Raw genomic sequence first — 15,918 nt, 5'->3', positions numbered from 1 at the left:
CGTGCGGCGTGAATAACCTCATTTTCTTATCTCAAATGCGGCGAGAAGATGGTGTTTCTTCATGCTCTCTCTGAAGACAGTTCCGGACAGAAACAATAGTAGGCGAAATTGCCATAACAGAACACGAAAATAGCTATTTAAAGTTCGGATGTGGCGATGAGGCCACATTGGAATGACATTTGGCTTCTATGGAAGAGAATGTGAGAGAGTAATATACAAATTCTCTCACATTCTCTCCCATAGAAGCCAACTGTTATTGCAATGATCCTTTTATCTCGCCACAGGCGTATCTCTGGCTGTGGGCGCTTTATACAGTTGAGTAGACCTCACTGTTTTTCATGATTTTTTCTGATGCGATGTTTCTGTCGATTGTTGTAGGGCAATTTGACAAACTGTATCAAAATAGTTATTTATGCGATTGAATGATAAATCCTTTTTTTTAGGCAATAGACGTATAGATTGTCTATCAAAGCCGTAGTTTTACTGAGTTGAGAAAAGACAATTTTTTCAACTTGGGAAAAGTAGACTCGCCGAAATTATACCGAAATTTCGTAAAAGGTTGAATCAAGTTGAGAACAGTGCTGACATTACATTAAAAATGCCTGTTTCAAATAATGTGAAAAAAAAATATTTGAAAAAGTTCACTGTTTGCTTCGTGTGCTCTATTCCACTTCAACTGCCGATTCTCAGAAAAATATTCATGGTTTCACGTCTTAGAGAGCATGAAAGCTGAAGAAAAGTTACCCAGAGAAATTCACATTTGGCTTAAGAAGACAACTGAACATTAAATTCAACTTAACCAATTTTTCGAAAAGTATTGATAGAATTGGTCCTTTCTCTTTGAGAGGGTGCAATTAATGAATAACTCGCTTTGGGATGAAAGTCCTCAATTTGGAACTTTCAAATCCATTCAACTCATCAGGGACTAAAATAAGGAACATAGTGCAGAGCCAAATGGCTCCGTGGTCCTCGACAGTGGCTCCGTGCCTCGGCCCAAGTGGCCCAGTATCTTGGGCCCAAACATATCTCCGTGAAATGTAAAATTTCTGTAGGTGAATACTAATTTATTACAAAAATCTGCTTGTGGCGCTTCTTCTTCCCTTACAATTTCTTTATATGGTAAGCAACCGTGAAGTGTCCTAACGGAAAGTTGATATTAAGATGTCCGTGTAAATTTATATGAAAGAAAAACGATAGGACAACCTCACGGTTCATAAAACCGTGAGTTGTCGTAATGACGTTTGTATATGGGACGAAGTAACCGGTCCATTGAACTTTCATACAGGTTATAGGACAACTCACGGTTCATATAGGACAACTCTCATATTACTTATAAACTTTAACACATTGAAGGAGCCGAGTAATAATAATTTTCTAAAAATTTAAAGTTTAACTTTTGAATTTTAGAAAATATTTGGAGGTGTTCCCCGGCTTCTATACTACTTTCCAGCGTACCTTAAGTGCCTGCTCGAGCATTAATGTAATTAATAAGTTAAAGAATAAATCTTGGCAATATCATTTGAAGATGCTAGCTAAATCCGCATTCATCAACAGAAACAAAGTTAAAAGTTATGACATTGGGACACTGGACACTTCACAGTTGCTTACCTCAGTTTACATTTGAAAATTTTCTCATTCGGTAGGATTCTAAGCCACAATTTCTCTTAGTAAAATCATTAAATGAATTATAAAAATTATCGCTGTTCCGGTTATTATTAGTCTTGTCGAATCAAAAAAAAAAAAATCGAAAAAAATCGAAAGCCAAATAGAGAAAATAGTGCTGCAACTTATTGTCGCTTTAACGTTAGCTTGGACAGTTTCATTGGTTTACATTTTCAGATTTTAAAATATAATAATATGCAGAAACTTTACTACGTACGAGTCTCCTGCTGCCTGCATATCTATTATTTTTCCACATTAACTTCCTGTAAAAGAAATTTTATCTCGGTTTTGTACTGTTCATTGACCGTATTCAAATTACCATCTGACGAACGTTCGTAACATTTAAACTTCATTTACATTTTTCTATCCCATCAAACGAGAACTTGTTGAACGAAAATAAACAAAAAATAAAAAATAAACAAAATCGCAACAGTGAGTGATTAGATAGATAAAAATTTGTACTTTCAGCATAAAAAGTTAATGAGGCTGTCATGAACTATCGAGAATGTTTCTGATAAAAAAAAACTTGAAGCAAATTACAGAACATTAAGTTAACGGTGAACTGACCAATTCGACAATGGTTTTATTCAACCAAAATGCTTGAACTTCCGTATAAATTGGAAATGTACCATCACATTGAACGGGTTTCTATTTCAATTATTCAGTTCTCCTCAACGATATCACAACAACCAGTTGCTTCACTATGATAAATTGACGTCAGATTTTGTTTTTATTTAAATGCTACGATTGGTCGCATTTCGCCAATATTCAGCTATTAAAAACAGATTAGATTAAGTGGAATCGAATGAACATTGAAAATTTGTTAAATAAAATGTGGTGACTCTTGTAATTCCACACAGTTGTGGTATATACAGCTAATTGCTTCGTACGGTTCACAGACAACAGAACTTTTTTCTATTTTGCTAAACAAATCTGAGCAAATTGCTTGTCCATTCGGAAGCATATAGGTCTCTTGTAAATTCCGACCAACCAATTAATGGCATGAACCGATGTGCCGAAATTTCGTCGGTAACTTTGTAGAACAAAGTTCAGCTTTTTATTCAATATTCCCTAACGTCCGCCCTACACAATTTTCAGGTTTACACTAACAGAAAGCTTCCTGCTAAATTCGGTTGAATAATTCAATGTTGATGGTGAAAATGGGGAAAGCACTAATTGGGATGGCTCTGGGAGAGAGTACGCTTGCGCGCATTTTTTTTTTTCTTATGTGTGTATAAACATGCCGATGAGTCATCAGTTCGTTGATACATATATTTTGTTATGCATTCGCATTTTGCCTATTTATGTGAGTATTTACAATGCAATTCTCGTTACACATAACATGATAAATAGCCAACGAACGAGTCATTTTCTGCTGGGACAGATGGATAAAATATATGCAACGTATTCCACGCGAATGGAAGAAGACCGATGAGACTTATCAAATCATTAAAATTGAATCGAATCTCATGTGTATTTATACCTATCGTTGAATAATAAAATAAATCTTGAACTTGAACTTACGACGCGCAAATAAATAACCGAATCAAGTCCATCTTGTCATGTTTCGCTGCTACATAAGGGCATACACGGTACCTATGTCGTCTTCTTCTTCATCATTTTTTTTCTTTATTTTTTTTTTTCAATTACAATCAAAGCATGGTTGAAAAATCGTAAAACCATTTTACGGCAATTATTATTTGTGATGCTTGATTCATTCTTGTGTTTGAAATGTTAAACTGGTACGCTGATTTGGTATTGCTGGATGATGTCATTTTCTAGTCAAGCCCGGTAATAAGTAATATATGGAAGATGATCAGCAGATGAGCTAATAGATTCGATAAATTAAATTTAAAGAAACAAAAAAATGCGGAGAAAAATCATTGATTTAATCTCGGAGCAGTTGAATGTATAAATTTATACATTAGATTGGGTCGTTAGGTCAGCAGAAATGTATACATTGCTTGATTTGCTGAATTTGTATTGTATATTGCGGTTGTTGTTGGTGTAGTAGCATCTACAGTTTGGAGATTAAAGTTATTTATTTTTTTTCTTCTTCTCTTTCAATACACAATCGATCGTAATCGGACATTGATGATGAAGGTATTAGAGTGTTCATTTCGAAAGAGATTTTTTTATGGATCGAAATTTCGTGGCTTAGAATAGCGCAAAACTGTTCTTTATCGCTTTGAAAGAAATAGAAGAAAATAAAATAAAAATTCAACAAAAGCATACCAATTAACCGTTTTCGATTTGACGATTTTTTTTTTCGTCTTCTCTTCATCAAAATAGTCATCATAAATACGCTCCGCACAATTCAATGGCAATAATAAAAGCTTATCTCAAATGTATGCATTCCCATTTTTTTCTCGTTCTTTCTTTCCCTCGTCTGTTTTGTTAATCAATTTTTAGAGTGTCAATTAAAACACCTGTTCAATACAGAAAAAAAATTGAAAAGAAAAAGAAAGAAACCAATCGAAATGCTGTTACCGTTTGATATTTATGTCGTTATTTCAGTTTCAAAATCAACAGCGACTTATAAGTCCATGCAATTTGCTTTTTTCTCTTATTCCTGCCACAGTTGTTGTTTAAATTTGGATGTTTGCTGTTAACTTTGAGCAAACAAACTAATTGTTTGAATAGAGTGTATTGAGTACACTTTGCATTGGAACCGATGTTAAATGGCTTTGAATGATTTATTTACGAAGTAGGTTATCGTTTTGTGTTTATAACAAACCTAAAATTATTTTTTATGATTTATTGACGATCGGTAATTGTGACATGGTTTTATTGGAACAAACAATTTTTTTTAGTTTTAGTTTTTTTAGTGATTCACTTTTAGTTGTTAGGTTTAATTTGCTCGCTATTTGCACCTTATTTTGAAAACAAATTCAGCTTGAATTTAGGGCACTGTCGGTTATCTTGTAGCCGAACGTTTACTGGATGAAATGACTGGTCTGAGTTCCAATTTGAGTTGAAGACAGTCACAATTACTGACAAAAAACATTGAACGTTAACAAACCAGGAACTATTTTTGGTAAACCATTTTTCCAGAATTTTCCTAAAGTTTTTCTGATTTTCCCAAAATATCGGGAAATCGGGAAAATATGGGAGGATTACGTCCTAAAAAAATCAGTACCTGCAACCAGGGCCTATTCTACGGAAACATGTTTCTCAGGTTTTTGAAAGTTTCCAAAATGTTTCTGAAAAGTTTCTTAAAGTTTCTCAAAGTTTCTTCAAGTTTCTAGAAAAGTTTCCTTAAGAAACTTTAAGAAACTTTAGGAAACATTTTGGAAACTTTCAAAAACCTGAGAAACATGTTTCCGTAGAATAGGCCCTGCCTGCAACAGACACCTTTGACTTTCGAAATGGCGGTGTTGGTTTTCTGTCGTCTCTAATATTACTGAGGGAATTCCCTGTGGTCGGTTAAACGTTAAAGATGCAACACATCTAATAGAATAATCTCTCAAATGAGGACAAATTCTTAATAAATTCGGTCTTCATTATGTTCTGCGTCTGAAACATTCTGATACGATCATCATATAGAACGCTCGTTACATTAAATGTCGTTGTCGTCCCATTTAATCCTCAAGTCTCGAGCAAACAGGAGTAAGGCGATTGAACGATAAAAGAACGGACGCTCTAACATTAATACTCCGCATTAAAGCTTAATCTAACTTATAGGATTCTACGTGTACGGACACACTTTGTCCATAAATAATCGAACTAGTAGAGCAAATACACAGCAACCGAGACGACGTAATCAAGAAAGAAAAACCTGTACAAGGAAATGGCTAGAAATCGTCACATTTTGTTGTCTCCGCAACCAAAACATGCGTCCATAAACGGTGTATGGGAGACGAGAGTTTGAAGCACAATCTCCGCTCATTGTTGATTGTCTAAAAAATGCGTAGAAAAGAAAGAATTCACTTAACGTGTCACATACGGCTATTCATCATCATCTGTTATCGATAACGACGACAAAAATAGTGACAAGCTCTGGGTAATAGGGTCATTTACATAGTAAAACGCATGTTCAACAAAATTGAAGTACAAGATTTGAAATCAATCGATTTAAATACTTTGATCGATGGAAGTAATAGTCCCGATAATAACAATGGTTAAATGTAACAGCCGTCTGTAACAGGTTAATAAGACAATGTTACCGGAGCGGATGCGGTAGGTTTTTTTTCGAACAATTTAAACTCGCAAACAAAATTTTCCCCTAAGCACCGCCGCCTAGAAAAATCAATTATTAATAGAAAGCTTGAACATGATGGCCTTTTATCAGGAGATCTGCTTAGGTCTTAATATGAAGACCGTCCTCAGCGTGTTCTGCTCTAAAAAGAGTATTTGCCACGAACTCAACACAAACGAAATGTGAAGGATCGTTCGAACTAGCCTCTGATACCGAATTAGCGACAATAGATATTCAAGAACTTTAAGATAGCATAGCACTCTTGCTCCAAGTATAAACACTCAAGATGTCAAATTTGGTGTCTATCTAACGCATACGTTGCACACAAAGAAAACACGTCTCCTGTCTATACGGAAGAAATGCAGTCTATACTACAGTAGACTAGAAATGTTTTATGTCGCAGTCCTTGGAAGCGAAAGTGCTATGATAGGAGTCATAAAACGTTTGCGGTTGATATAGCCGCAATGTAGGCTTGTCTTCGCTATAACTTATGCATACCACCAATCAAACCGCTTTCGTACATTGCTATCCGTACAACACACAGTTGAAACTTGCTATTGATTTTAGGGTTGATTGAAAACGAATGAAATACACGAAAAGCAACATAAACTGTGCACAGTTACGCGACAATTTCCTTTAGTGAACAGGAACTAATTAGCCGTTTTCCGTGAATATGTTTTTTAAATGTCTGTGACACTCCTTCACGTTTATCTTTTACAGCAGAAGTTTCGGAATGACTCAAAATCCAATTAGGATAACCACCCACAAAAGGTGAGTCCTAGTTGAACAACGATATCTGTCCGGAATTATCAATACAAATATCCTTGTGTCATCATTTGCAAGTCCCGACTGATTGGATAACATTTGTAACCGTCACGTAAACAAGCCGACCACAATAATAATGATCGTACACATCACGTGCTAAACTGATTTTAATTAATCGCAGGTATAACTACACAGTGTTTGGCATGAGTAAATATGTGGTTAGGGTGAATGTCTCTATTAAGATCAATGTTACATGTTTTATAATACTGTGTGTCTGGATGGATATAACATATGAGTTGCCATCATTATGACTTCGTATCAAAGCGAATCGCTCATGAATATACTTTGTGTTCCTTTTTTTATATTAATATTTGTCTTCGGTTTAATTGCATCGCATCTTTGGCTATCCCAGCCATTCAAACAAAAGCTGAACCGAACACATTGTTGTTTGTTTAAAGTTGATTTAATTATACATTTATTCGTTGCTATTGTTTGTATTAACATTTATCTGTTTCGTCGTCGTCGTCGTAGCTATAACAAGCCAGGAGAGGACGTTTTTCGTTTACTTACAACCAGTAACTGAACTTAGAGTAGAAAAAAACCGAGATGTTTTTTCAAACGGAATTTTATGTTTTGTTTTTCTTTTTGGTAACAACTCTGGTGTTGGTTTAATGTTGTAAAAACAAGCAAGCAAAAAACAAGAGAATCACATTGAACATGTGTTTGAGAAAGGTTGTGACCCTTTCGTTTATGAGAAATTGTTTATCAGTTTAATGTCTTGTGTGGAAGACGTTTTTCCACACTTGGTTGGAAATTGAAAGAGTAAAAAGGTGGAATATTATGTGTATGGATGTGTGTGCATACATAATGTATGCATATATCCATACATTGACCGTGTAATCAACGGACTCACTGAAAGTGACCAATTAACCTCTTTGACCCGGCGACGAACATGTTGCATGAGATTTAATTGATGCTTTTTTACATTGTGTGGCTTATGAAAATTTAATGACGCGTAGGACAGTAACGGCTTTATATGCAAATGTTTAATGTTAAAAAGATCCAAATCTCGGATTTAGTGCTAACAACGAAACGTTAAATTATCTCGAATCTACGCTGTCTTCAGTACCCGAAAAAAGAGTGAAAAAGAAACGTTTTCTGTGTTAAATTACGTCGATTCGCAATTATATTCTTTTTGTGAGTGTTCCAGCAATGAGTTCGTTCAACTCACAGTTATTAAAGTTATGAAAAACGGTCAGAACCTCTGTCAGAAATCAATATGTAAATCTAGATTAGGTTGCCAATAAATAGGAGTTCAATTCTTATGTCAGAACCATATATACCGATTTCATAACGTCAAACTATATATTCAATCAATTGCACTGCAAAACAATAGGCGGCATGGTAACTATCCAAAAATGAAATTCAACACGCAAGCGCTCTAAATAATGGTGGTGAACTTCCCTTGTAGTAGGGTACGGGCACCAGTATTCGGCCACCTCCCAGTTATCGGCCACTTACAAATATTTTCATTAAATAATCTATATTCTATAAAATAAATTGCCCCGATTGTATTTTTTATTGGAAGCTACATCAATTACCCTATGGTTGATGAAGCCTCATTCATATTACAGTTTACAGTGTATTTTTAATTGTCTTGAAACACATGACGTGTTTATTATTATGGTTCGGCTAAGTCTTTTGTTAAGAGAACGCTGCCAAAGTGATTATGAAAAATGTAAGTATTTCTTCAATTAAAAAGTGTTTTAATACGAAATAAACACTCGGAAACATAGACAAAGGCTTAATTTTGTGATTAATTATAAATTTCATTACGGAAAGTAATTTAAAACTGAATAAAAAGACTGAAATTGTTGTGGCCGAACATTGAAGTCACTTTTTCCATTGTGTTTTAGTGTTCGGCCATGATGAATTTCAGAATCAAAATAACCTAGCAATGAGTCTAATTTGCATAAAAAAACAAATTTTCAGGCCAAAAGTTGAGCGAAAACGGTTTCGTTACGAAGAAACAGCAATGCTGAATGCGGTAAATGAAGTGATCAAGAGCCAGTTAAGTATTCGTGCTGCCAGTGTCAAATATGGAGTGCCCCGAGCAACTCTACAAGATAAAATCAACGGAAAAACAGCTAACGGGCCTCGTAAAATGGGTCCTAATACAATTCTCACGGTTCGGGAAGAAGAGACACTTGTGCAGTGGATGATAAGCCTAACGAAATGCGGCTTTCCCCGAAAACCAGATGACCTGTTGAACACTGTACAAAACATAATCCGAGATGACGAACGGCAAAATCCGTTTACAGACAACCGTCCAGGGAAATCTTGGTACAAACTCTTCTTAAGAAGACATCCGGAGCTTAGTTTGCGTGAAGCTGAAGGAATATCAGGCGGTCGTGCAGTAGTAACGGAACAGAGCATTCGAAAGTGGTTCACCGACCTGGAGAATTACATGCAAAGGGAAAACGCCGGCGACGTTTTACTCGACCCGAAAAGGATATTCAACTGTGACGAAACTAGCTTCTCCATGTGTCCGAAAACAGGAAAAGTTATTGCTCCCAAAGGTTGGAAAAATGTCTACACGGTGCAGAAAGGTAGCGAAAAAGAAACCATCACATGCTTGTTCACGTTCAGTGCGAGTGGTGAAACAGTAACGCCGATGGTCGTATTCCCTTACGTTCGGTTACCTAAGGATATTATAAGTACCGTGCCAGATACATGGTTTATTGGAAAGTCCGAGACCGGTTGGATGAGAAGCGAAACATTTTTCGAATTTATTGCAAATGGATTTAACCAATGGATAACTCAAAGTAACATTAAGAAACCAGTTTTGCTGCTGGTAGATGGTCATAAATCACATCTCACAATGGAATTGAGCCAATTTTGCCATGATAATCAGATCATTTTGTACTCTTTCTTGCCGAATTGTACTCACATCTTACAAATGGCTGATGTGTCGATCTTCAAGTCATTGAAAAGTGACTACAAGAAAACAGTGTTAGCCTGGCAACGGCGATCTGAAAATTTGGAACGAACATTAACAAAAACAACATTTTGTCCCATGATTGCGACTGTTCTCCAAGAAAAAGACTTATCTCAAGCCATACGAAATGGATTTCGTGCAACGGGAATTTATCCTTTTAATCCAGATGCTGTGGATTATAGCAAGTGTGTTCAAAACACTATCGAAAATCTTAACGCAGCAGCTGTCCAAAAGCCAAGTATCGACGATTTATCGATAGCATCGAATGTTATCAATTATATGCGAGATATATTAATCGGACAAGGTATCAACGTAGATGCTGTACTGCAAGCTATGCGAAATGAAACCCCAGCAGAACACGAGCCGCAATGCGTTACATTGAATGATTCAACGCCGATATCTCAACCTCTAATTGAGTTTATTGGATTACAGGAAGATGAGCTCGAAATTTCTGAGCTGGATTCAGTCACGTATGTATTTGAAGATAAGGCGTTGACGTCAGTTCAATTATCAGAATTTATTATGGATGTCGACGATGCCACACCGACTTTCTCAAGTTCTCAAAGCTTTACGTCGACAGCCTGCGACCCAAGAAATGAATCTGAGACCTCTATAGCTTGTAGAATACTTCAACCAATCGTACCTGTTACATCGACCTGTGAACTAAAAATAAACCAAGCCGAATCCGGTGCCGATGTTGATGACGTCAAATCGAAAAACATTTCAACAGCGCAAGCACTCCGCGACATAACAAATTATTCTGATCAGACGAAATCCAATATCGAAGGTAACATCACGACATCCATCGTCCCTGATCTCGCACGAGCCGTTCAATCCAACTCCCAAACACATTTTTCAAATCACGTTGCTCCAAACTTGATAAGTCCAATTGGGACTGGGTTCACGAAGCATTTATTCTATCCGAAGCCTATTAGTTCAGGTAAAAAGAGAAAGGAGAAGTTGAAAACTCCAATGGCGGTATCAGCACCCGAATGGAGAGCAATGAAACAACGTCTTGAAGACGAAAAAAAAGATAAAATTGAGGCAGTTGAAAAGCGAAAGAAAGAAAGGCTCGAGAAGGCAAAACTCAAGTCCGAGGCGCTTGAAAAACGAAAAGAAGAAAGAATTGAAAAAGCTCGAATAAAAACCCAGCTGACTTTGAAACGATTGAATGACAAGCTTATCAAATTACAAAGCCAAATGTGATATCTACCCATCCTTTATTTTTCTATAAAACGTATCTATCAGTGTTCAATAAAACATTTTCTCTATGTAATATAGAACAATTGTTTCCTTCAATATTTCTTCCAATCTTAATGAATGTCCACTGTTCTTCGCTAATATCGTATGAAAACCTACTTCTTCCTCTATATTCTTTCTGCTTTGTCCAAATATCAATAATATTCAACAGTCGGATTGTAAAAACACCTCTCCTTGCTATTTTCGCCCATTATCCTATACACAATCTTCAAGTGGCCGATAACTGGATCAACATGGCTGATAACTGAAATTTTTGGCCGATAACTAGCGAATCGCTGTTTTTCAACTTTGAGATTTAATTACAAATATTAAATAATTAAATAAATATCCATAATTATCATCAAAAAAATCTTAATTAAATGCTAAATTCAATTAAAATTTGAGAAGTAAATATTAATTAGCAAAATTATTATAATAAAATCACCAAAGTTAATCACAATCCTTATTTGGCCGAATACTGGTGCCCGTACCCTATACACATAATATTGGGGAGCATGAAAATACGGAAATGAAACAAAAAACGAATTACACTAGCAAGCTCACACAAAATACTGGTTTCCACAACGATAAAGAGTCCGTGAAGCAATCATTATTTTACCTTTCCGTCCGGTTTCGAACATGCTCTGGAATCGACACTGTTTGTGATATTATTTCCAGTCATCGACAAAACACAGTTGTTATGATTCTCAATTAGCAATTTCTGTACGTTAATTGAATCCGATGATTTAACACCGTTTAACATCAACATCAAATTTAAAATATTTTTTTTTTTTGATTTATTTTATCGCTCACCAATTTATTCACTATTCGAATTTGCGTACACGAACGTGTGTGCGATTTTTATTCAATGTTTCGATTCGATTTGCACTTAAATTTTTGTTAAAACCGAGATTGCACAAAATACACCACCGATCGTCACGGAACAAAGTTCTAAATGCTTTTGAAACAAAAATTTACACATTCACATGCAAAACCTTTCGTACCTATAGTGTTTCTATTCTCTCGATCCTCGCTCTATCTCTCTCTCTCTCTCTTTTATTGTTTTGACATACTGTAGTGTCCCAGGTGGTAAAATTGTATGGGGAGAAATGAACAGACTTCAGAAATGTCTGTGAAAAATTCAAAATATACAATCAACTGGTGTACCTGATGGTATTCAAGGTGTTCAAGCCTGATGATATGATATAAAACAATTCGTCATGTGAATATCGTCGTTGCACTAAAATTTCAACAACATGAGTATCGACGACTAACTGAAGAAACGGTGACGACTAGTCGATGTTTCTTCATTAATCCACTGTTTCTTTACTAAGTCGTCGATACTTCTCGCAGTTCTTACACTTCTTTAATATTTTGTAAAAGAAGTGTTCGTTTTACAAAGTGGTTAGATACGTCGACTTCCTGAAGAAACGTTGACGAGTCGTCGTTTTTTCACTAACTCGCCGGGAGTTCGTCGAAACTTCAGTGTAATTCTCCACCAGCTTCCCTTTTACTTACGTCAATGACATGGGTCATTAATTTTTTAAGCGTGATTGTTCAGAGCTTTTTGAAATGTTCAAAAATATCATTCATAAAAACTCCATTCAACTCCACTATGATTTATGCAAGGTGGTGACAGTTATGGGACTCAACATTTTTGAATAAAAGAGTGTATACGACGATTAAGACAATCTGGAATCGATGACAAGCGATGAGTTCTTTTCAATGTAGTTATGTTGGCTATTTGCGTCGAAGAGTGCGACTCGTTGCGGAAAAAAATTGGTGCAATCAAACAATGAAAGTAGATAAGTAGGTATGGCCAGTCCATACAAGTCGGAACACATACGGATTTGCATGGCGCCACCTCAAACGAACTCATTTCTAGTGGAAATTTGCACTAGAAATGAGTTCGTTTGAGGTGGCGCCATGCAAATCCGTATGTGCTCCGGCTAGAACAAATTTGAACGTTTGGCCATACCTATCCATTTACTTTCATTGCAATCAAAGTGCCAAGATTCATGAAAAAAGTGCTGACACAAGATCGTGTTGTTTTGGACCAGCCAAAATGACAATTTTCACATAGAAAGCGCTGCCTGGATATTTTGAAAATCAAGGTTCTTGATGTTCTGAACCTTGTTATTAACAGCATCGGCTAGTTGCGGTATAATTTTGAATATTTTTTTGGGACAATCAACCAATTGTGAACTGTCTCGATTACCTCGATTTTTCGTTTCACTTAAACTTTTTTTACGAACGGCAAAAAACCGGTGTGTTGTTTCTTCAAAATCCGAAGAGTGAAAATGTACTTATTTTCGGTCCTCTTCTAATTTGCCTTTATCGTTATTTAGCGTTAAAAAATCTGACGTTCTCTAATAGCATTGAGCTATTTGAGGTATAGTTTTCAATACTTTTTTGGGGCAATCAGGGCAATCAGCTAATTGTGTAAAAGCAGCTCCTTACAGCATAATTCCTTACACCGATTTATCGTTTCCATCATTTATTGTTTTAAAGACCATCAGATCAATTCACTTTAAATTTTTTTAGGGACGGCAAAAAAGCAGTAGTTTGTTAAATCCAGGCTCGGACTAGCTATAGAGGGCAATCTGACCGCGCACAATCGGTCGTTTGCTTTTTTCATCATAAAATTTTGTGCAAAACCAAAACCTTACATCCTAGTCACGACGATAGTTAGGAAACTATGTTTCTCTAAATATATCGCTGCAAGCGTTGATACCGATATCACTGAAGAAAACGCTTCTGCTGCAAACGCAGAATATGTGGCTAATTCAAACCGTTTGAAACGGCATCGTCACGATGTTGATGTATTGTCGACGGATTGACGCTGAACGGTTGACCGTTAACAAAACAAATTCATTAAAATGAAAGGTCTGGGAGTTTCCCACACATTTATTTGCTCTGCAATCTCATCCGGTTTACAATTAGAAGTTAAATGTACAATTTTCCTCTCCTACAAATCACTTTTTCCCTTTCCATATGTAACATGTTGCCATGCCACGACGTACTTCCTGAATAATTCCGCCGTTCAAATGTCTCAGCATAGCAATTCGATTGTTCATCTTCTTATCCATCATCCTGCCCAGCAACGTTGAAATATCGCCCTCTGTTATAAACATGTCACCTGGGAAGTATTCCATTTGCGAGCGATACATTTGCCATCGAGTCATTTCACCGGGCTGAACGTTTTCCCGGTCACGATGCAGTAATGTGTACTTGTTGATAAAGCATTTGACGATGACCGTTTCCAGAAAGGTTGTAAGCTCATCTGAAACAAAAATTGTCAAAGTGTCAGCCTTGTAATCGTAGTCTTAGTCATGCTTGCACCGACCGACTAGATTTTCCATTTTTAGCCCCGTACGAACAATGACATAATAGTGGTCACTATAATGTCATTGCGTACGAAGTGCAAAGGGGCTCATAGGATTACGATGCCGTGAGTAATTGATGGAATTCGAATCATAATAATTTTGCTTTAACTACATTAACCGGCGCATAGGCTTACGGTCAAAGTAGGGTGACAGACGCACTAGGGTCACGTACGCAATAGATATACGGGTTTGTACGGGGCTCAGTCGCAGCAAACGCTCCGACTGTTCTGATGGCTCGTTTTTTTTTCAAATTTACCTAATGAATCTCTACCCCTCATATACTTGGGGATTCTGTCGAATTCGCTCGGATCGATGTGTAGCTGAAACTGTTTTTTTAAGACACCGAGACACCGTGGATCCACGCGTAGTCCAAAAGGTGACTGATGACGCTTGGGTGTTATGGTGTTCACTTTTACCGTAAAAGTCATTCGATTTTGTTTTGGAGTCGATGGTTGCACTGGCGATGCCGTACGTTGTTCATGTTGACCTGCAATGAATCGAAAAATGAAGTGGTGAAGTGGATACAGTTTCGATCAGAACATTACTTCTGCCACTGGACGAATACGAATCGTTCTCCGAATTGTCCAGTTCTTCGAGCTTTTGCATCATCGCTAAATGCTGATTTCTCATATCGTTGATCAATGTTTCCGCTTCGGCTTTTTCGACAGTTTTGAAGATTCGTACTTTTTCACGAGCAATGGACACAAGTTCCTTTAATTCAGCGGTTCTCTCCTTCAACTGTGCCAGATCGTCCTTGATTAATTTCCTCTCACAATGCAGGGACATAAAATCGTTTATCACAGCGATCTTGTCCAGTTGTATGTCCATTTCAGTTTGAATATCTTCAATTATTAGTTCTCGTCGCGGTTTTAAGACTACCGGATTCGGCGGATCATCATTGTTGGACATATCGGACATAATTTAATGAATTATTTCGAATAATTTTAAACTTTTTATTGCTAATCGTTCCGCCTATTGATAACCGATGCGGACTGTTTACAGTTTGTTTTCAAATGAACCAAATTAAATGTCAGAAAAACTGGAATATCTACCGCCGCCACGGCCGCCACCGACGATTTCTATCAATTTATTGAAAATGTGACGTACAGGTGGCGTTGTGAACAGTTTCGAATTTCTCTAAGGTTTGGATAAATCGGATAAATCACAAAATTTGTTCTCGCTCGGGGCAAATACGGATATCGCTTATTTTTACTGATTTATTGGGAGAAATTCTAGTCAACGTATAGATGAGGTCAAATGTCGGCCCGGAGCACGTGGAGGTTTGGTAATCGTACGAATCGTACCCGTTTTCGTAGTAATTCGATATTAAATTATGAATCTCTAGTTTCACAGATTGGCCATAACTCTAGTTTCATTGGGAAATTCAACGTAATTTGTAACATGTAACGTGAGGGCGGTTACATGTCATAAATTACATAGAATTTCTCAACTTTAAATTTACATAACCCAGCTACAAGAGAAATTGACTTCTATGCAAAGAATGTAAACTACCAAGTATGGTAAAGGATATAAATATTTTGAAAACAGACTCAAACGCACTCATTATCATATTATTTTGACATAAATAATGAATGTGTTCTAGATAAATCAACCGATTTTGAAGAATCTGCCATATCTGTTTCATTACTTTCATCGCTTTAATGATTTGC

The 15,918-nt window shown here is 36.5% G+C and overlaps 2 protein-coding genes across 4 annotated transcripts in view; both read right to left on the bottom strand.

Annotated features, from left to right (window-relative positions):
- LOC119079422 (coronin-1C-like) overlaps positions 1-11,811 on the bottom strand; it is a 28,963-nt gene extending 17,152 nt beyond the window's left edge. For 2 of the 3 annotated variants that reach the window (XM_037187325.1, XM_037187326.1), the window contains exon 1: positions 11,482-11,811. In XM_037187325.1, coding sequence (XP_037043220.1) covers positions 11,482-11,631 — 150 coding nt within the window. In that variant the 5' untranslated portion in view covers positions 11,632-11,811. The remainder of the gene's footprint in view (positions 1-11,481) is intronic. The other variant, XM_037187327.1, reaches the window with a different exon arrangement.
- A 1,943-nt stretch (positions 11,812-13,754) lies between these two features.
- Positions 13,755-15,248, bottom strand: LOC119079421 (spindle and kinetochore-associated protein 1-like). Its single transcript, XM_037187324.1, has 3 exons — positions 14,794-15,248; positions 14,505-14,735; positions 13,755-14,145 (listed from the first exon to the last, which is right to left on the bottom strand). Exons 1-3 carry the CDS (start codon positions 15,164-15,166, stop codon positions 13,838-13,840), a joined length of 912 nt encoding a protein of 303 aa, XP_037043219.1. The 5' UTR covers positions 15,167-15,248; the 3' UTR covers positions 13,755-13,837.
- Positions 15,249-15,918: the final 670 nt, after the last annotated feature.

The sequence above is a fragment of the Bradysia coprophila genome, unplaced genomic scaffold (assembly GCF_014529535.1).
Source record: "Bradysia coprophila strain Holo2 unplaced genomic scaffold, BU_Bcop_v1 contig_324, whole genome shotgun sequence".
Classification (NCBI taxonomy): domain Eukaryota; kingdom Metazoa; phylum Arthropoda; class Insecta; order Diptera; family Sciaridae; genus Bradysia; species Bradysia coprophila.
Note: the sequence above shows the minus strand (reverse complement) of the source record. Positions and strands in the feature narration are given on the sequence as shown.